The 23,368-nt window shown below is 40.9% G+C and overlaps 1 protein-coding gene across 5 annotated transcripts in view; it reads left to right on the top strand.

Annotated features, from left to right (window-relative positions):
- Positions 1–23,368, top strand: part of enah (ENAH actin regulator) — a 90,194-nt gene that overhangs the window by 26,819 nt on the left and 40,007 nt on the right. For 3 of the 5 annotated variants that reach the window (XM_077586604.1, XM_077586606.1, XM_077586602.1), the window contains exons 2-4: positions 5,940–6,105; positions 7,064–7,241; positions 21,598–21,670. In XM_077586604.1, the coding sequence (XP_077442730.1) occupies positions 5,940–6,105; positions 7,064–7,241; positions 21,598–21,670 (417 nt within the window). Of the gene's footprint in view, positions 1–1,483; positions 1,816–4,896; positions 5,159–5,939; positions 6,106–7,063; positions 7,242–21,597; positions 21,671–23,368 lie in introns of those variants that run through there. The other 2 variants (XM_077586603.1, XM_077586605.1) reach the window with 2 other exon arrangements.

The following is a 23,368-nucleotide window of genomic DNA, read 5'->3' as shown; positions in this document are numbered from 1 at the left end:
GACTTGGCGGATGTGCTCGTAACGTAACATAAACTTTAAATTTAACTCAAATGAACTTAGATACCTATACACACTTAAAAACGTTTTAATCTTACGTTACACTAAATTTAAGCTTTCTTGTGCAATAACCAAGGCAAAGAGATGTATTCCACTGCGGCTTTCGAGGCGAACTTCCTGCTTCTCCATACGTATTGGCGAGCCAGCTCAGTCACATGTACACTACTCATGTTTTTCGATTATTTCGTGCTAAATATCGATTGTCATCATTCGCCTTTTCTTCACACCACCCTTCATTGCACCGGCTTGCTTTGGACCCATTGTGTTTCCCTTAATTCTGCACTGACTAACGCAAAAAACACTGAAAAAATGCAACGCTCCACTCAGTGCTCGTAGAGATCTTTGTACGAGGGAGATGCGGCGAGAAAGACGGTGCGCTGAAATCATAAGCAGCCTCTCGCATCCTGGCCACCTAGCTGTCTCGTATGCTCGTATCTCAAAATTTGTCTCGTATCTCAAGGTAAATATTTTCTCGTAATTTTACTCATATCTCTTTGCATATAAAAAAATTGTAACCTGAAAATTTCGTACCCAGGGGCATTCATAAGTAGAGGTGTGACTGTACTGTATATGAAAAGTTCATAGTGTAGGAACAATACCACAAAAACTAAATGGCGAAAAAAGACAAGTCACAATTGGAAAGTATTTCTCCGGGCACTATGGTCTATCTTAGTTCAACTCTTACTTGTAAGGAGTAAGAGGAAAATGCAAGGAAAGGGAAACTTACGCTGGCATTAATCATCATTTTGGAATGACTGATGGATCTAACATTCACTACATCAACAAGGACGAGATTAACATTAGTAAGACGTCTTCCACCACTTTTAGGAAGACAATGAGGGTTGTTACGTCTCATAATAAGTCTTTCACCTGTATAGATGCTGCATTGGCCATCATAGCCTTGTGTACTAATAGCATCACAACAAAGTAAAGTGCAATCCTCGAGGCTATCCCAGCCAACTATGGGCACCAGACAGGGCACCCTGAATTGGTGGCTAGCCAATCACAAGGCACAAGGAGACTGTTCATGTTCACACTCATATCTTGGGGCAATTTAGAGTGTTCAACCGGCCTATTAAGCATGTTTTTTGTGGGTAGAAACTGGAGTACCCAAAGAAAACCCATGCCAGCCCAGGGAAAACATGCAAACTCAAGCAGTGAGGACCCACCTGGGCTCGAACCCTCGACCCCGAAACTGTGACGCCGACACGCTAACCACTTGCCAACTGGGCCGTACAACATTGAATTCTCAAATTAATTTTGGATTACTAATGCGTAATTCTTTGTTGTTACCATATTTATTGCTCTATGAGTGAGAGAGCGGGTGTTGAGTGGGTGCCTTGCGGGTTAGAAATAATGCGCAGAGTCGTGCAGATATGCTGCAAGCAAAGATAAGGGCGAAAGGGAGAGACCACAGACAGAAGAAAAACAAATCTAGTGAGATCCAAGCAAAGTGAGAGATAGAGGGACAGCATCTCTTGCAACCTCCACCTATGATTACAACTGGGTCTCGCGATGGAGTGTTTCCCCCCCATAGTGGCTTTCCCATAGCCTCTGTCACAGAGCCCCGAAAGCGCGAGAGTCTGTTGCCTGGATACCCGACTTGTCACACAGCTGCAGTGGGAAAGCCAAGATTGAATGAAGCGTATATGTTTGTCGACGAGCTCTGCTGGCGTGGGAAATCACGGCTTACTCTTTTGACGCCTCTCTCACTTTCTCATTTACTGGCTGATTTGCTGAAACAGCACATATGAATAAGTAAGGAAATACCCCTGATACAATGTCTTTTCCTAGACTCTGCAGGAGAAGATGACTGGAATCTTGCTATGGTGAAGAGGACTGCGGTTTTGTAGAAAGAAGGAAATGGTTACTTTATCAGGAATACTACCCACAATTTTCGAAAAGAAGCCAGGGTGGCAACTTAAGGCCAGGGAAAGGTTAGTACCATATTAGATACGGAAGTTGCGCTGACAGGGCTTTAGAAAATAACGGTGAGCAAACCTGGATGTGGGTCATGCAGGTCCAGTTTTCTGGTCCCCATTGCAAATCGTCCACTTCCGTACTAAATGAAAGATGTGCTCTCGCATCCAAACTGGAAATCCATCGGTAGGTAGTTGTTGCCAAAGATGGTTTTCCTATGACTCATTGTTTTGTTTTCCATTCATGTTGCTCTTCTCCTGCTGAATGTGCAGTACTTGCTAGGGCTTTAAGATATTTTGACATTCATTCTTTTTGTTGTTTATTCTTGTTTGAAATACATGGGCTTTTTGTCCCTCTGTTTTTGGTGAGAAAGCACACGCAGAAAGTGTCTTTCTGACAGCAATCTTTTCACAGGCTGTCTGTCTTCCTTTCACAGGTTGTATACATTTAATGTTTAACATTTCAACAATTGACATGATGAACACTTGACTCTCGTGTTTACTCAGATGAACAGCAGGGTAAATTGTTGTTTACCTTAGGCTTAGATTGTTATTAAAACATTTAAATGGTGTCTCACATTAATAATCAGTAAACATTGCTAGATGGAATGCTGGAGTTGCATATATTTTTTACACGTGTTTAATAATACAATTTCCCAATTGTATGGAATGTGTTCGTCAATGTGATAAAGCAAATGAGCCGTGATATAAATATGAAGCTGATATGATATGATATTAAGCTGCAAAAAGTTAATTCATCAAGGATCCCGCCACTTCCTTTATTTAACCTTAACAAAATAATCGCTCATGAACAGTGCGGTTCAAGTTACTTTTCAAAAGAAAAGAGTGATACAGTCGTACCTCTGCTTACAAAATTGATTGGTTCCAGAACTTTTGTCGTAAGTTGAAAATTTCATAAGTAGAGCAGTACTTTACATGTAAATTCTCTCATTTGTTCCACGGTCCTGACACAACTACCAACTAAACCCTTTAAAATTGATTTCTGTCCCAATTTTGTATGAAAGATGCAAGAAACACATAAATAAGCTAAAATAATAAGAAAATGATTTATTAATGTCTTAAAATGAATAACAAGCATGCAAAATCTATCCGTGTTGAAACGCAGAGGAACAAGAGGAAGCTAAGGGTAGGCAACAGAGAGAGAGCACACAAACATGAGGATGGATGGATGGATGGATGGATGGATGGATGGATGGATGGGTGGGTAGGTGGATGGATGGATGGATGGATCGATGGATGGATGGATGGATGGACAGACGGACGGGTGGCAGGATGGATGGCTGGATGGATGGCTGGATGGATGGCTGGATGGATGGCTGGATGGATGGCTGGATGGATGGCTGGATGGATGGCTGGATGGATGGCTGGATGGATGGCTGGATGGATGGATGGATGGATGGACAGACGGACGGGTGGCAGGATGGATGGCTGGATGGATGGCTGGATGGATGGATGGCTGGATGGATGGCTGGATGGATGGATGGCTGGATGGATGGCTGGATGGATGCCTGGATGGATGGCTGGATGGATGGCTGGATGAATGGCTGGATGGATGGCTGGATGGATGGCTGGATGGATGGCTGGATGGATAGATGGGTGGACGGACGGACGGGTCGCATGATGGATGGATGGGTGGATCAATGGATGGATAAATGAATAAGGGACATATGATTTTAAGGCACATTCGTAGGTTAAATGTGCTGCATTTTGTTCTTTATGTTTTATCCTTTGAATTATCGTTTTATTCATTCATTAATTCAATATTTTAGTGTTTTATTTATTGGTTTGATAAATGATGAATTTGTTTCTTGAGCACTTTCCTGGAGTAGTGAAATATAATACTCATCATGTCGCTGCCTGTTCCGGCCGGGGCTGGGTCGCGGGACAGACCTCGCTCGCCTTTGGATGCTGTGTCATTTTTTTCATTCCTTGGAGTCGGGGTGTCTTCGTCCACACGATAATTTGCAGTTCCACACCTCGGAAGCATGGGAGCATCTGACATTAAAAAAACATTGTTTTTTTTTTACTAGAAAAAGGGTAATTGGGTTAGGGGGGTTAGCCGTTAACCCATTGATGTCTGCATGCTGTTTGATTCATGATACTTGTCGTCTTAGCAACTAAAGGGAACGGAGCTTTTGTGAAAGGTCAGTTGTCCAGAGTGTTGTCTTCCGCTTAGCCACAGTGGTCTGCAATTATCTCCAGTTCACCCATGATTCTGCGTAGGACACATTTTCTTGAAATGGTGGATGGAAAGATGTATACATGATATGAAACAATGAAAGATTATGCACTATATATAGTATGGTAGCTAGGTTCTTGTAAAAAGTGACCTGACACTTTAGTGTGCTCAGCCTTATTGAGAGGGCATTGGTCTTACACGGATGGATGACAAGCTTTTTAAAAAATATATTTTGCCAAGTGTTTGTCCAATACTCTGGAAATACGTACACATGTTGATCCTTCCTGTAGGGTGCTACCTCATCATTGAGCTAGTGATTTCTGTAAGTGACTTGTTAAATCTACTGTGATGCTTCACCATTTCATAAAAATGTCAAAATTCACGCTGAAACTCGCAAGCGGAAGACGGGAGATGAAAAATTGAGCTGAAAAATGGTGGAAGTCAGGGCACCGCTTCTTCTTCAGCGCTGAAATGGGTGACACCCGTTGTAGAAGTCAGGGGGATTAGCTCAAATGGTAGAGCGCTTGCTTAGCATGCGAGAGGCAGTGGGATCGATGCCCGCATCCTCCAATCATTTCACCACCAATTTCGTTATACGCAACTGTGTATGATGACAATAAAGGCTTTTGATTTGATTTGAGAAGAGAAAAACTAAAACAAAATATGTATACCAATTTTTAGTCACAAATTATGGGTGCACGTTATACACAGGTGTGCGTTATAGTCAAATAAATATGGTATTTGTTTTTTTTGACCGATATGGCTCTTTCAACATTTTGTGTTGCTGACCCCTGGTCTAGGTAATTATGAGACTACAATGTTTTCTGGCATATTGGCTTAAATCAGCGGGCCGCCTTGTTCTCAAATAAACCTGTGTTTCTAACAAACTAGAGTGAATGTTATTGTTGGAAACACTGTATAGCATCCTTCATGGATCGCTCTAAAGCTTCATTTTTTAGGTGTGGTTCCTACTCGGTGCATAGTGAGTTGATTTACCGCATTGCCAAACATCACTCATTATTCAAAATCACTATGCATGTTAATCTTTCTGAAAGGACTGTTCATTGTCCTGCCACACTTATTCCCACACTATCGCTGTGCATTTTGCACGATTATTCTTAGCCACTCTATTGAACCACTTGATGCCTGTTTTGTCACACAGGGGGTGTTTTTCCCGCTATCATACCATGTGTCGTGTCTCTCTTGGTCTGCCCTCCCCCCTTCTACCATCTGGTGGAGATGACTCATACTAATAGAATACTAGAGGGTATTTTCTCATGCCTCTATTAGCAAATGTTTCAACTGAATAATAAGTAGGTATCTGTTCACTGGAGCCTATTCAATCTGACATGGGGCGTAAATCAGACTCCACTCTGAACTGGTCGCCAGCCACAGTGCAACTACACATTCACACTGGGATTCATTCATAATTCTCACTGGCTAGAGTGAAGTCAGACATATTTAGCTTTAAACCACATACATTCATTACTGCTGGGGTTGCTGGAGCCCATCCCAGCTGACTTACGAGTTTCAGCGTGAATTTTGCCATTTTTATGAACTTTTTTTATACGTAACATAAAAAAACACAATGTACTAAAGCCACGAATGTTGGAGCCGCGAAGTGGTGAAGGATCACAGTAAATAAATGTTTAGCTTTGTACAGTTGCTGATTTAAAAACCTTAAGTTTTGAATTCAAGGTCAGTTTATGAGTTTTCTATCTCTTCTTCATTCCTCTTCCCTTTTGTGTTTCTTCTCTTTTCAGTGAACAGAGTATCTGTCAGGCACGAGCTGCTGTTATGGTGTATGATGATGCCAATAAGAAGTGGGTGCCGGCCGGTGGCTCAACTGGCTTTAGCAGAGTCCACATCTACCACCACACAGGAAACAATGCCTTCCGTGTAGTGGGCCGTAAAATTCAAGATCATCAGGTCAGTACATGATAGTATATGTTGATTAGATATAGAGACCAGATCAATTAACTCAGCTATACAACTACATTGTGTTTGTGTTTCAAAACCTAATATCCCCAACAACAAGGGAAACATTTTATTCAGGTACGTCACAGTTTCAGCATGGTTATCTTAAGTGTCAAAAACAACATATTTTATTTTATTTAAAAAAGAAATTTGACTAAACATTTATGTACATTTAAAATTATTTAACAATGAGTGTATCCTTGGAGGTCATTTTGATACATTTGACCTTAAATAAAAAGTATTTCTTGCTGGTTATCGATAAAGCTTTGAGTTAAAAAAAACTTACCAAATACGGTGTATCAAATTCTGTAGTTACATGTACCCTTATGATGTTGCTGTACTAATCCCTTGATTTTCGCGGATAATGTAGACCAGACAAGGCTGTGATAATCAACAAACCGCAAAGTAGGATCACCCCTATTATTTACTATCTTCTTACATGTTTTCCCGCCTATACAAGTACAAAAGTACAATTATCAAGAAGTGTATTCATTAAATATTAGAGCTATAAGCATATAAAATGAAGGTAATGTATTAATATCTAAATATAATCTATATTTAAAAAAAATGTAAATACTTTAAATACTGTACTCACAGTGAAAATAGTTCATCTCTGAGGAACTTGAGATAAATAAAAAACAGGTTAATAGGAGTTTTAGTCCAAGCACAGTCCAGATCTTGAAGGGCAGCCCCCTTTCAGCGACATGCAGCTTTGCGTTCGCAGGCATGTTATCAGTGGTACTATTTTCTCATGCAGCTGTGCTAGATGCTAGATGTGCATGGTTGTAAGAGGTTTCAGTTATTGTGTTTAAACATTATATTTTCCATTATTAGAGATTTATTTGTATACATACTCTGAGCAACCTGTTGATATAAAGAGCGTCCCTTTCTTACCTCCTTCCCTTTCCAGGTGGTGATAAACTGTGCCATTCCTAAGGGGTTGAAGTATAATCAGGCTACACAGACCTTCCACCAGTGGCGGGATGCTCGGCAGGTCTATGGCCTTAATTTTGGCAGCAAGGAGGATGCCAACGTATTTGCCAGTGCCATGATGCATGCCCTTGAAGTGTTGAACTCCCAGGAGACAGGTAGCTTCGCCATTGTTCGTGTGTGAGTGGGTACGCGTGTGTGTGCATGTGTAAGGGGATAGTATTCCACCATACAAAAAGGCTGCGTTCAAACTGCAGTAATATCTGATTCCAATCAGATTCTTCTTCAATTCTTTAAATGTTGACATTTCACACTATTTTTAACAATTGTCCAAATGGAATCAGGGCCTGGCCAGACTGGACCACCTTATTGATCCATCTGACAGGTTGCTGACAGTCAAAACCCATCCGAGCTGTTCAGACTGTAAAACATGTTGTCCATGTCAGAAATGAAACTACCTCACATATCTGGTTTCAATCTGTCTCGCAAAATATGATTTGTGTGCCTTGTGACTGTTCAGACGACAAAATAGCCATCCAGTTTAAATTTAGATCAGGGGTGGCCTACAAGTTAGACACAAAGTGCCAGACTTTGCCGACGTCATGCGTGGAAGTGGACTCAAATGCAGGGAAGCAGGCAAGGGCGATGGAATGCTCAAACAAAACTTTAATAACTTAGGCAGGAGTCATAGAAAATAACAAAGACTTGGTAAAAATCAAACCTGACGTGGGAAAACACGGGGAAGCGAGGTGGCCAGCCGATCGCAGGGCACAAGGAGATGGACAACCATGCACACTCAAACCCATACCTATGGGCAATTTAGAGTGTCCAATCAGCCTACCATGAATGTTTTTGGAATGTGGGAGGAAACCGGAGTACCTGGAGGAAACCCACGTAAGCCTGGGGAGAACATGCAAACTCCACACAGGCGGACGTGACCTGGATTTGAACCCCGGACCCCAGAGCTGTGAGGCCGACCCGCTAACCACTCGCCCCACTGGGCCGCCTTGTTCTCAACATTGGGGTCCATAAACATCTCCCTGAAATGAAGTTTTAGAACTTGTGATTTCTGGAATATGCTGGTTGCAAAACCTGAAGTGAGATTACAATGGGAAGATAACCAGATAAAATACAAAGTTAAACTCATCTCATCTCATTTTCTGAACCGCTTTATCCCCATTCGGTTCACGGGGGGTGCTGGAGACGGACAACCATGCACACTCACACCCATATATCTAAGGGTCACCAGGACCCCAGAGCTGTGGGGCCGACGCGCTAACCACTCGCAACACCGGGCCGCCCACCAAAGTTAAACTTCAGGAATAAAAACTATGGAGTGTTGGATTTGGAAGACGTGGCATTAGGGGGTTGGATACCCTGCAATAAATACTCCAGAACATTCTGAATGTGATGTCCCAATGCTGTTTAAAGTGGGTATAATTAATTGTTTCCATGCTAGACAGAGTAATAAATTGCTACCAGGAGAGTGTTCAGTGAAAATTCAGTGTCCTACTGAGATAAATGGTTAATAAAAGATGGGCCACGTCAGTAAGTTGCTGTGTAACAACTGTAATAACATATCTTAGTATTTAAAAATATCTGCAAACAGGAATGATCTCATGGGAAGAGCCTGCTGGTCAGCGCTCACACACAAGCACTGTGGTATTCATCGTTGTGCTAAATTATGTTAGAAATATTCCCTGGCTGTGACCTTGGTGATACACATTAGCCTTGCTTTATGACTCATGCACTCATTACATTGTCTCATCCTCTAGCTGCATTCCTGAATATAGATTTGTTGCCATGCAGAAATTGTTTAAGGGTTATGAAACCTTGACCTTGTAATACTATGTCTCTTTTCCAATTGTTAAAAATGTCCCTGTGCTTTGGTTTCAACATACTAGATTAATCATCTGGTAATACATTTTAGAATACTCTCTCTCTCTTTTTTTATCATCCAACCAAGCCCAAGCAGAGGATATACAGTAATTATGGCTCCAAAGACTGCTCATGACCCATTGTGCCCCCTGGCCTCTCCTCTTTATAATGCTCATCCACTATTTCTACAGCGAGTCTCTCGCCCTCTAATAATCTCATCTCATTTTATTTTCTGATCCGCTTTATCCTCACTAGGTTTGCGGGTGGGGGGGGGGGTGCTAGAGCCTATCCCAGCTGACTTCAGGCCAGAGGCGGGGGAAACCCTAAATTGGTGGCCAGCCAATCGCACGACACAAGGAGACAAACAACCATTCATGCTCACACTCATACCTCGGGGAAATTTAGAGTGTCCAATCAGCCTACCATGCATGTCTTTGGAAAAGTGGGAGGAAACCGGAGTACCCGGAGAAAACCCACACCGGCCCGGGGAGAACATGCAAACTCCACACACGTGGACCGACCTGGATTTGAACCCAGGTTTCCCACTGTGAGGCTGAAGCCTATCTAATAATCCTATCTTCTAATTAATCTTGAAGTGATAATTTATTATTGTGCTTTATTATGCTGGTCTACTCTGTGTTTGTGCACATGTAACCTGCCGAGTTGTAAAGCAAATGCATTGGACTTATTACATATCTATTCAGCTAGTTTTGCAAATCTGTACCTATGTTTAGGGAATAACATGCATTCTTGAGTCTTCCCTCATGCCACTGCGGACACTTTAAGACAGAGTTGTTGTGTTTACATAATGGAGTCATGTCCTGTTGGTTGAAAAGTGGATAGGGGCATAGCATTGTCAGTTCTTTGAGGTGTAACACATACATGTCCACCAATACATTTTTCCCGTATTTTATAATTTTTCTGATCATTTCAAATTGTGTACTATTGGGATTTTTTTTCTTTTTAAATACGTTCTTTGTAAAACCGATCTCGTTTTACCCATTTCAGCTCTATCTAATCGGTAAAGTCTCGGTCACTGGTAGCAGACGAAAACATCATCGACTGCTAATATTATCAGTCTTTAAGCATAATATGCGCACACGCATTCCCCTTTTACATGTCCGCCTTTTCTATGTAAATATAGCATGTCAGCAAGCAATGCACCCAGACAGTCAAGCTGTCAGTGTCATTCAGCGACATCGACAGAATCTTGAATTTAGTGTATATAAAAGGTGATTGGTCACCCCGTCCACTTTGGGGAAATTTTTGTGTGTGCTGTGTCACATTTGTACGGTTTATTATTGCTTAATAAGGGGAATTGCAATCATAAATAAGGGGAGAAATTGGCCAAGGTTGACATGTATGGTAACATTTGTACTAAAATATCATCCAGGTCAGCAATATTTTCGGGTGATACTGGCCCATATAGTTGAGTGGATTGTCCTTTGATCAAAGGGTTGTCGTGTCCTCAATCTGACCCAAATACTACCTTAATTACATATACTATTCCTGGCATGCAGTAATGAATAAAAACAGTGTAAAGGTGTTCAGAAAGCAGAGTAAATTCATTATTGTTTTAAATTGAGATATTTCAAATAAATGATGGAAAAACTGATAATATCGGTTCTCTTTGGCCCTTTTGGTCTGATATTCCAGTCACTTGCCTCTAATGCATTTAGGAGTAAATTGCCTCATAGCTGTTCATGACAAACAGAATAGCAGAAGTGTGTCTCCAGGTGAACATTTGCTGAGTTACTAACTAGAGAACATGGTTTATTTTAGGGACCTTCATGGTCCGCAACTGAAACCAGAGTTACGTGTTTGTGTGTGATTTCCAGAGAAGAAAGGCTCTTGAAGCGCATATAAACAGCCTGCTATTTTATTTTACAGGTCATGTGCTTGAGAGAACAGTGGAAATATTTTTATAGATTTGAATAATGATAGCATGTCAGCAAACATATTAATAAAATTCAACTCCCCTTTCTCTCTGACCTTTGTAATTTCTATCATTAAAAAGCATCAGGTTCTCCTCAAGATAGACTTATTTCTTTGTCCAAATTGAATAATTTGATATTTTAGATTAGATAACTTTATTCATCCCGTATTCGGGAAATTTCATTGTCACAGTAGCAAGAGGGTGAGAATACAGACACAGGAAAAGACATTTTAGACATAAATAAATAAGTAATAAATAAATTTTACAAAGACAGGCATATTAACTTCCTTATGATATTGACTCAAATAACGTGCAATCCAGCGGACGATCCTTTGGATTCATACAGTATCTCACGAATGTTGAAGCTGCGAAGTGGTGAAGGATGACAGTAGATGACATTGGAACCTGGGACCACTTTACCTTAAAATATTCTTTATGTACCTGAACGGAAATTATGGGTGTCAAACCTGCGACCCGCAGGGTTTTTCTGCCTGACGAGCACTTTGTATCTTATTCATACTGTAGGTACATAAATAAATGCTTTGATTTTTTCGAATTGTGTGTAGTGCGTGCGCTACTGCACTTTGCTCAATTTCGCATCCACAATCACATTCGTTCATTCGCCCCATGCCGGCAAAACAGCTCCTTCCAAGACAGCCAAAAAGTTAATACGGAACTTTAAAATGCCCCAAAACCAAGAGAAAATTAGGAAAATTCACACAGTTTACAATTTGTTCCACGTTAATTGAAATTCCAGAGATATTGAGAAACAGCAAATCTAGGATGCCGGCCAATACTTCGGATGCTGAATATTCAACAATCAGAATAAAGGAAGTATTAGTGCGTTGCCACCGATTTAAGGTGAACCCTCCACCCTGCGATTAAGTGGTTCAGCAATTGAATGCCATAATGAAAGAAAGTTCATTCACTTACAGAGATAAATTGAGAAAAAAGATGGGAAAAGGAGGAGGCCAATTTTAGACTGGATTCTTGATGTGCCAGGGAATCCATTTCAACGCAATGGTTATTAATAGAACTCAAGGATCAATTTTATATTGGGAAAACTGTAGAGAAGTCATCGGATAGGCCCATTCCCCACATTCCAGAAACGTCCATCTCTATTTATGCAGTCTCAGATGCTGTGATGTTAGGAGGCAAATATGACATTTGGAACATCGCATTATAATTCAGCTGTATATGCTTTACGGTCTAGATTACCACACAAGTGTAACCGTGGCAGCGTAAGGACAGGTGGAATTTCCTTTGTCTTACTATAAAGCTTTACTAGTTCCATCTGTGTGTATGTTTTGAGTTACTGTGCTTACTTCCTGTCAGTGTCATGTTAAAAATGTTCACACTCAGAATACTGTCAGAGAATTCGGATCAAAGCATCTACCGAATAGCGAACGAATGTTATGAGTCATGCTTGCATACTTTGCCACTCTGTTTCCAATACCTATTCAGTGACATAGGCAACCCAAACACATTGTGGGGATTGGCAGGCTTGATGACAGATTGTTTCTCTGCTCATTACGTAGGTGGTCAAGTAAAAACAAAACACATTGACCCTGTCCTTCAACCCAGTGGTCCCACACGAACTCTTTGCACAGATCTCAATTAAATCTCTTTGACCTTGTATTTCACATTCCACTCCAGGATTATTTTTTTCTTTTAGAAGACTGCCATTCATGCAACATAAAGTCAGCCGGAAATATACAGTGTATACACTAGATCAGGGGCACATGGCTCTGAAGCCGCATGCGGCTTTCCTGGCCAAAATGAATGCGGCTGTTTGCTTTTTATCATATTTTCTATATTTTAACAAAAAACAGGTTAATGGGAGTTTTAGTCCAAGTCCTCCTGCGCAGTCCAGACCTTGTAGGGCAGTCCCCTTTCAGTGAGGTACAGCTTCGCATTCGGGATGAAACAGTTTAAGAACCAGTCCTTTGTGAATGCTCTCGTCATCCAGGCTTTCCGGTTGCTCATCCAATACTAGACTGGGAGCAAGACTTTGTTCTTGTTTTTTAAAGTATGAGGATGGTCGAACTTGTAGATTAAAGACGTAGCATTTTAAACGCCGATTCAAAATCCATACAATACTGGAAGAGGCTCGGCGAATAGACTCTGTGCACGATGCGAAATGTATGTAGTGTAATCCAAATAAAAGGCACGATGCGGTTTGTATTATAGGCGCATCATTCTTCTATGGTGTAATCTTCTTCTCCTGCGCTGAGTGCCACCCATTTCAGCCCTGAAGACAAAGCGGTGTCCTGACTTCTGCCATTTTTTACCGCCAGTTTTCTTTTCCTGTGTTCCGCTTGTGGTTTTCAGTGTGGATTTTGACGTTTTTATGAACTTTTTTCTTACTTAAGGTAAAAAGACTGCGAATGTTGAAGCCACGATGTGGTGAAGGATCACAGTAAGTTAGGGGTCGGCAAACCAAAAAGTTGAAAGAGCCATATTGGAAAAGAACAAATATGTCTGGAACTGCAAAAAAAATTTAAAACCTTATATAAGCCTTATAACTAACGCAACACATGCTGTATGTATCTATATTAGCCTATCTACATGACTTAGTTGGCTACAAGTACATCATGAGCATTGATGATTAAATGTTTATTTTCGTGGCACAGCATTCACGTGAATGCTCTGTTGTACGATGCCGCCTCAAATTTAACTTAAATACAATGATAATTAATCATGTTTCATTGCTTTGATGAAATTAAAGAAGTGCAATGAAGAAATTCAATTTCTGATGCCATTTTTATTTTGAAGATTTTTCAAAACCACAGCAAAATGGAACATGCATATCGTGCCCTAACCATCTGTAAATGGTTTTCCACACTTTGTCTCCCAGGTTGCAACCAAATTGAATCTATTTTTGCTCTCCTATAATTTCTCCAGAAGTAATGCAATCATAGTTTTTCTGTCTTTTCCAACTGGGTACTCAGCTGTAAATGTAGCATATATTTCTTGACTGCGTACAAGCCAGCGGACGTTATGCTCTTTTTGTTCGACAACTTCTGCATTGGTAATGAATATAAATTATTAATTTCAAGAATAGTTCAATCCTGTTTTCCTCCATTATTTTTCTTTTCCCCTTAGGATCCATGTCCCATCACACAGTCACCAGTTTGTTTACAACAGCGTCTGCTATTGTTTTCCATTGGAAGATTTGTTAATATAATTACCAAATCAGAGGTTGGCCATTTTGGCAAAATGGTCAGTGTATTACCAGAAGGACATTCCCTATGTATCCTTCCCATTATCTATCCAGTGCAGTGGCTGGCCGTGAATTTCAAACCGACGCCTTCAGTGCTATGTCTGAATCAATCCAACCCTCAAAAACTATTTTATGGCTATTATACCTTTACTGCAGCTACAGCTGCGACACATCTAAAAAAAGCATCAATAATAACCTCATACAATTGAAATATTATTTAGAAACGTAGCTATATTTTACTCACCAAAAATCCTTTTTATTTGTACACAAAATCCATCCTCCTTTCTTTCCTCCTTTTCTATCGCCATCGAAGCGATGCTGAAAGTTGAGCCTGTCCTGTCGTATTGCTGGCATAAGTTTTTATTCAATTTAGGGCTGAAAATGTTTGTTCCCGGTTGTGACAGGCTTGCTTGCTTCGGAGTTGTCCAACCTTTCTTAATGATGTCCAGCTTTTTTGAAAAGTCCGTCTTAAAAATGGCTTTGACAGTAAATCTGCAAACAAATCCATTTCTTCTCGTTCAGCCATTGCAGGTTGACATTACCACAATTAAATCAACACAACTATATTTTTGCTTGTGCAGCTCGCTCCAGATACAGTTTGGTAGCTCTGGCTAGTCCACTCTATCACTAGCCAATCATCAAATTAAATCAAATCAAAAGCCTTTATTGTCATCATACACAGCTGCGTATAACGAAATTGGTGGTGCTACTCCACAAAGTACGTTTTCCTAGTAAAAAAAACATAAATAGTAATATAAAAGTATAAAAAATCACATCCCGGCTAGGTAAATTCTAAAATATTGCACAATCTAAGATATTGCACATTGTTATTGCACAGAAGGGATTGTGTGTCGTCCTGATGGCTGTGGGAAAAAAACTGTCCTTAAGTGTATTTGTCCGTGCTTTGTGAGACCTGTATCGTCTGCCAGAGCAGCAGCTGGAACAGGTTGTGACCAGGGTAGTATTGGTCCCTGACAATGTTCCTGGCTGTGCTGAGGTAGCGAGGGCTGGCAATGTCATCCAGTGAGGGCAGAGAGCAGCCGATGATCTTCTGGGCAGTGTTGATCACTCTGCATGGCCTTTCTGTCTGCTGCCGTGCTTCCAGTGTACCACACTGTAATGCAGCATGCCAGGATGCTCTCCACAGTGGCTCTAAAGAAGATTACCAGAAGCTTAGTGTCCAAGTTGTTCCTCCTGAGTACCCTCAGGAAATGGAGTTGTTTCTGGGCCTTCTTCACCACTGCCGTGGTGTTGGTAGACCAGGAGAGCTTGTCCGTGACGTGGACCCCCAGGATTTTGAAGGACTAGACCTTGTCTACGCATACTCCATTTATGAAGAGTGGGGCCAGATCTGTGCTGCATTTGTGAAAGTTTTCGTGGTGTTTAGTGTGAGATTGTTTTCCAAACACCACGAAGACAGTTTGTTAACTTCATCTCTGTAAGCAGACTCAACCCCCCCTGAGATGAGTCCGACCACAGTGGTGTCATTGGCAAGTTTGATGGAGTTAGACTGATGGGTCGGTGTACAGTCGTACTGCTGCAGGGTGGTGGTGGATGTGTTGCGACTGGGTCTGATTTGTCAGTCTCAAAGCGGGCAAAGAAACGGTTCAGTTCCTCTGCTAGTGAGGTATCTGCATTAACAGACACATTATTGTCATTGTAATTGGTAATATGTCGTATTCCCTGCCACATCTTCTATGGGTTATTTCCTGTGAAGTGCTCCTCAATTTTCCTTGTATATGCTGCCTTGGCCTTTTTAATGCCTCTCTTCAGCTCTGCTCCGGCAGCGCTGTATTGTACCTTGTCCCCTGACCTGAAGGCGGTGTTACGGCATTTGATGAGTGCCTGTGTCTCACTGGTCATCCAGGGTTTTTGGTTAGGAAAAACCTGTATCCGTTTATTAACAGTGATGTCGTCCGTGCAGTTTTTGATGTAGGAAAGTACAGTGTCCGTGCAGCTGAGAAAGGGCGTCCTCGGGCCATGTTTTTATTATCTTTATTTGTGGACAGACAATTTGGAATTATTTAATAAGTATTCATGGACAAAACATAATTAACATCAGTCTGTGATTCAGATATTTTTTAGGCCAGCAGAGAAGGCCTTGCAGGCCCTGACGGTCCACCACTGATCCAGTGTACAAATAATTAATTGTGTCCAAGAAGTAGCAACCAATAAAGAAGAGAGCTCTTGTCTTCTTTTTTGTCCTGAACCCCCCTACCCCTTTCTTCTCTCTAAATTTCATTCTGTTCTCGAGATATGCATATCCATCTTTCATTTGTACTATGCTGCAGAATAACCACACCCAGCATTTATGTGTCATCTATATTAGTCCACAGACAAAGGATTGAGCTGATTGCGCAGCAGGTACCAACCCTGCAACAGGCCTGATTTTTTTTCAATTTGTATATTTTTTGTGGAAGTTGAACTTGAGGTCATGCAGTGTTAAGCAACTCAGGAAATTGACAGCTCAGCTATGATTTTGTATGTGAGCTCCCAGGAATATATTAGAGCTACTGGCCTAGTGAGTGAAGTTGGTAACAGAGGGATGGAAATATCACTCAGACCTTGCATTGGGTAAGATACCACCACACTTGGACTGTGGAGCGATGTTTGCTGACAGAAAAGGCCAAGACTATTGCTGTCTCTATGTATGCACATGGAACACAGACGGATACTTAAGAATGCCTTGATGTGATTTGGAACTTAAAGGTTTGTAATATTAGTTGTGGAAACAGCTTTTATTACGTTATTGTTACATTATTTAAAGGAGAGACACCAACGTTATTATGTGCATCCAACTGGAAAGAATCTTGTTGTTAGTTCACATATTTTCTGTCATTGTTGATTGCATTGCTACACAATCTAGCATGCCAACCTTAGTTTATCCTTATGAACAAATTTGTACTATTTACTGACTGACTTCGGTGCGGCCACTAGTGCGTGTGTGTCGTCTGAATGTCACTACTGTGTAGCAAAAATTAAATAAGTACATGCTACAGGGCGGCCTGGTGGAGCGAGTGGTTAGCGCGTCGGACTGGGTTCAAATCCAGGTCACGTCCACCTGTGTGGAGTTTGCATGTTTTCCCCGGGCCTGCGTGGGTTTCCTCCGGGTACTCCGGTTTCCTCCCACATTCCAAAAACATGCATGGTAGGCTGATTGGACACTCTAAATTCCCCCTAGGTATGGGTGTGAGTGTGCACGGTTGTCCGTCTCCTTGTGCCCTGCGATCGGCTGGCCACCGATTCAGGGTGTCCGCCGCCTCTGGCCCGGAGTCAGCTGGGATAGGCTCAAGCACCCCCCGGGATCCTAATTTTGAAAAATCGATATCAGATTCTTATAGCCATAGTCTGCCCAATAACCGTTAAATGATTCCCATACCACGTTCAAGTGTTCAGGGTTGTAGTCCCAAAGTTACCATCACAAATCAGGAAAATTGCGGTTTTTGGATTTGCGATTAGTGGTGCGCAATGCGTGTGGTCAACGTGGTTGGGGAGATGCATGAGACAATCAAGTATAGCGCTAAGTATCGCAAAAGATCAAATGAAAATATATTCATGTATATGTATTGCAATAAATTTCTACCAATTATTTACTGCTAACCCCTGGTTAACGGGCAAGCATCTACAGTGGTACCTCGTCATACGACCGTTCGTCACGCAATATTCTCGTCTTACGACGGAAATTTCGATCGTCATGCGATCAAAATTTCGTGATGCGACCAAGCCTTTTTTGCATATCTTTCGTGTATAACAATATCTACGAGCACTGAACGATTAATTCAGACGAGTTCCGACCAGTAAACGCACAACGCGCATGCGCGGGCAAAAAGAGGGCTTTCTGGGTAATGAAGTATACTCGTGCACACAACGCCGATAGGCAATGGCACTCTTTCTCAGAATGAAACTTCATTACCCACAATCAATATGTGGGTAAGCTGAGCTGTTGCATTTCCTGTTATTATTATTATCTAATACGAGGAGTATTATATTACTTCTCGTTCGCTGCTCCTAACAACATCAGCGGCACTGGCTCGCAATTCCCTCTTTGTAATATTTCTGGTCGCAACTCTCTCTCATAGGCGCCGTTCAAAGCGGCTGCGTTCAGAGCCATTTCAACGAGAGAGTTGCGAGCCGGTCTTTATGAGCAGCGGAGCGATCGCTAAAATGTACTACAAGACTATTTCTCATTGGCAAGTGGTCGTGGGTTATCCTATTGTGAGGACATTTGTGTGAATCATTTTCGGAATATTTTGAAGGGAATAAATAGTACAACAGCAAACAGCCCATCAATAGCGAACGTGAGGGTGGAGGCGTGGCAAACCGCCAACCCGGAAAACGAAGGTAACAAAAGATTACAACAAAATTAGAATTCAGTTTTGTGTAAAGTTACATTAAACGTATGTTTGAGTGTCTGTATATATTAATCCAAGTTATTTTAAATTCGTTTGTTCCGTTTACGAGTGCGTTGTCGTGGAAAAAAAACGAACCCCACGCCGCCAAACGTCTCTGTCGACTGTCGGCGAAATCTGCCCAATTTTAGTTAGATTAAACACATTTTATTTCTATTAAACCACTAGTTATGTGTTACTTTGTTAATAGATGGCGAATTAGAAGAAATAAAACATTTTTTCCAATCCAATATCCTGTTATTGGTTTTTTCAGTGGGTTGGAACGAATTAATTTGTTTCCCATTCATTTCAATGGGAAACGTCCGCTCGAGTTACGAGAATCTCGACATATGATCTCAGTCCCGGAACGGATTAAGATCGTATGTCGAGGTACCACTGTACAGACGCTCCCCTACTTACGAACGCAATTGGTTCCGAGCGATTGTTCATAAGTTGAATTTGTTTGTAAGTTGATTCAGTGCTATATTTTGTATTATAATTTATGTTTAAGGCCGATATAAGTATATTGAAGGTTTATATAAATGCATTTGTATGTTTAAGGCTTGTATAAGTAACATGCATTGGTTTGTACTGAAAAAAAAAAAAAATAATAAAATGGAGAGAATATGTACAGTACTGTAGAGAGAGAGAGAGATTTATGTATTAGAAACTGGCCAAAAGAAGCGACCTAATGATGATTGCACAGTTTTCTTCTTTTTTTCATCATAAATGATGCGGTAGCACTGTATGGCATCATTCAATTGATTTGCAAACTTTGTGCAACGTTCAATATTTGGGTCCTGCTGCTCGATCTTTCTGTTTATAACTGGTACTGACGGTCGAACGATTCAATGCCCGTGAAACGCTCACCACTCTCACGCGCATCAAGCTTCGTTATCATTGCCACTCGTTTCAAATGAAATGGCTTGCCTCTTCCTTGCAACTCCCTCAATAGAAGCCTTTAGCTTTTTACCAACCATATTCAATATTGGATGCATGAGATATTTAATGATACAAATGAAAAAGGTTCTTTGCACACTGGAGATACATTCACGCACTTCCGCATTGCAACGAAGAAGAAGGTAGATGCTGGGTTAGCTGAGCTCTCACAGCGCCAGGCGTCGGTATTAGCGGCGGAAAGAAGTACTACTCCGAAAAAGGCGCGAAATACAAAATTGGACTTGCGAACATTTTTGGACTTAAACGCAATTTGCAGACATGTTCGTATGTACCGTTGTTCGTAAGTTGAATGTTCGTAAGTAGGGGAGCGTCTGTATATACAAATGCCACCCTCTGCAAATATAGTTGAATTGTACATAGATGGTTATGCAACATACATCAATATAAGTTGCAAGAATCCTGAATTTATGTTTTAAATAAATCTTTGAGTAGAATAGCTCACTTGGTAATTTCTTTAGTATATCAACATACATAACAGCTGACCTGTTTGTGGCCTGGAGAAGAAAAAAAAGGTAGATCGCAGGAGGTTGGCTCCTTGAAATGTAGAGCAAAAAAGTGTCTTGAGTCGGCCGGTGCATCGTGTTGTTCCTTCTGCTCCCGTTTAATTTTAGCAGAAAGGGTACCTCATTAGCACGTGTAAATTGGACAGTGTTCTCACAGTAGGCCAGGCCAGTCCGTTGCGAAAAGTTTCTTCCACAGCGTGAGTGTTGCTTTAGCTTTGTGTTGGCATGTGCAATTTTTTATAACATCTATTTTATTGAAACTTTCTCGTTTTTGTGATTGTCCCACTTTTAGGAAGTCATCAAACATGGAACTATAACCAATATTACAAAAAAGATAATTTTAAGTACTCAAAAGCCGGGCCCCCCTGCTTGTATAAACAAAATTTCATAAAAATGTCAAAATTCACGCTGTAACTCGCAATCAGAAGACAGATGAAAAATGGCGGAAGTCCGGGCCCCGCCTCTTCTTCGGCGCTGAGATGGCGCCAATGGAGAAGCAAAGTTTCACCGTAGAATAACACGCCGAATAATATAAAAGGTCAAGAAGGACGTCTCGCTTTTTCTGTTTTGTTCTATTACATTTCGCATCACGCACATGAAAGAGTAAATGCCAAAAGACCCCCCATGTCCAACCAAATGGCCCTTAACAGCATAAAAGGAAAAACATCTAACCAAACTTGTTTTGGCCATGAGCCTTGAGAACAAGATACACACAATACATTTAAAAATGGCATATGTATAGGGAGAAATTAAATGGCCACTTAACAGATGCTTTAATTAAGTCCAAATAGCAATGCCTTCCAATACAAAAAAGTATGCTAAAAAATTGAGGAAGTTGAGAAATTTGTTCCCACGTTATTCAAATTAATTAATATTGCCTAAAAAACAAGTCAATTATTGACTATGGAAGATAGCAGTGTCTATACATGTTGCACTAATGTCCAAGTGCCTTGAATGGCGCCGTACCTAAATCCTCAATGCCGTGCCACCAAACTCGGTAAAAATTCTAAATAGTCATTTTGGGGCATATTTTTTTCTGCAGACAAGCTTTTTCCGTCCAGCTCTGTAAAATAAGTGCCAATGTTAGTTGCATTGCCAAATTACAAGTCGGTAACTAGCACTTATTTAGGTCTTTTGCCGAGTAAACGCAGCTTATGGAGAAGCACCACCAATTTCGTCACACGCAGTTTCTGGGTGTGATGACAAGTAGGCTTTTTGTGTTGTTGATAATGACGACAGGGCCTATGTCCGATTATTATTATTATTATTACAAAGCTGTTTTATACTCAAGACAAGAAAATGTGATTGAAGCTTTCATTTTCTTGTTCAAGAATGACAATTCACAGTATATCTCAGAAAAGAAAAAGAAAAGCGCCATGACAAATGAAAAAACACATTGGTGGTACCAGCACTTGGACCTGGCATACAAGGTTTCCAGTTTTAGGATGTAAAGGGAGCATGGTTAGGCAAGAGGAGAGTTTTAAAACCAATACAAGATGATGTGCAGAGCTATAATATAATGCTTAAGTGTTAAACTATATCTTTCTTTGAAGCTTTTATTATATGACACTTCATAATTTGTATTATATATCAAATCTTTATATATCTGTGTTTTGCTTTACACAGGTCCCACATTGCCTAGGCAGTCCCAAAATGTTCAGAATGGCCCCACCCAAGAGGAAGTAGATTTTCGAAGAAGGTATGGAGCGCACCCACACACATTAACATTTTTATGTGTTTATGCTTTTCTTTATTATATGAATACAAATTATAATAATCATGGTCTCTCATACCCCAAAGATTAACCTTCAAAATCTCACTCAGTTTGGCCTACCATTATTTTATATCTGATATCAGCTTTAGCCGATCCATTAAATATTCCTAAATTACCAATGACCAAAAGTCTGGCGACCAAAAGTCCGGCGACCAAACGGCCGGTCACGGGGGGGCCTATCCCAGCTAACTATGGGCGCCAGGTGGGGGACACCCGAAATTTTGAATTTTGTGGATACAAAAGGCGCACCGACTGATTGGCATTACGTCCACTTTGGGGAAAATTTTTGATTTTAAGTGCGCCCGATGTGAGTCGATATGTGCCGCGTTGTATTTGTACAGTTCATCATTGTTTAACAAGGGGAATTGATATCATTAATAAAGGGAGAAATTGGCCAAGGTTGACAGGTATGACATGTTGTCAATAATCTCTTTGACACTTTGTTTCAAACTCTGAGCCATATTGAAAATTTCTTGCCGATTACTTAAAGCACAAAGATCATGTTCTTCATATTTATTGCCTTCATCGTGGTGGAAATTAGTGAAGTTTCACTTCACTCCTCCACGCCGTCCAGCTATCTTACCCACCCAGAGAGCTCTATTTTCGGATAAGAGCGACGGCGTCCACCATAACGTTGCCTGCAGCTTGTAATTTCTGGAAAAATCCCGGGCGTCCAGTCCACTCGAAGAGGTTTATTTTCAGATAAGAGTGACAGCCTCTGCCCGGTGCTCGCCATTTTTCTTCTTCAGAAGTGAATTGTGTGACAGTCTCCTTTAGATACCTAATATAAAATACCGTGATAGACTGAAGCCAGAACTGTTGAAACCGCAAAGTGTTAAAGGATGACAGTTCCATGTTTGTAATTAAAAATTGATCATTCCGACACTCCCTTACCCTGCTTCCAATGCACTTAGCTCTAATCTCTCTTTTCCCTGAGAAAATGAAAGAGGCTGAAGATGGTGAGCATGTTAATGACCATTAAGTGGGGCTGCATATCTGACAGACACATTTATCTCATATTTGAGCACATTAATAAAAGGTTGGGAGTGGAAAGATAAACTACTTGCATAGTGTTGCGAGGCGCTACCCTCAGATTAAAATGAGAGGAGCAGCAAATAATAGGCTATGGTATAAATAGCTGCAAGACACATGGGTGTGTGTTGAGGGGGTGAGCAAGCCTGGTGAGGGGAAGTGAAAATGGTTTGAATGAAAGCGATTTGAAGACTTAATTTACTAAATACAGTGGTACCTCGAGATACAAGCTTAATTTGTTCCAGGACTGAGCTCGTATGTCGATTTACTCGTAACTCAAATGAACGTTTCCCATAGAAATGAACTAAAAACAAATTAATTTGTTCCAACCCTCTGAAAAAACACCCAAAACAGGATATTGGATTGAAAAAACATTTTTATTTGTTCTAATTTGCCATCTATTAACAAAGTAACACATAATTAGTGGTTTAATAGTACCAAAATCAGACAGATTTCGCGGAGGGGAGAGAAAGATGGACAAAGAGGGAGGGGGGCGGGGGGGGGGATTTTTGCATGGCAACGCGCTCGTAACATAACATAAACAAATATAAATGAACTTGGATTACGATGCAGACACACTCAAAAATAAGT

The sequence above is a fragment of the Stigmatopora argus genome, chromosome 19 (genome assembly GCF_051989625.1).
Source record: "Stigmatopora argus isolate UIUO_Sarg chromosome 19, RoL_Sarg_1.0, whole genome shotgun sequence".
NCBI classification, from domain to species: Eukaryota; Metazoa; Chordata; class Actinopteri; order Syngnathiformes; family Syngnathidae; genus Stigmatopora; species Stigmatopora argus.
This window is presented reverse-complemented; position numbering and strand designations above follow the sequence as displayed.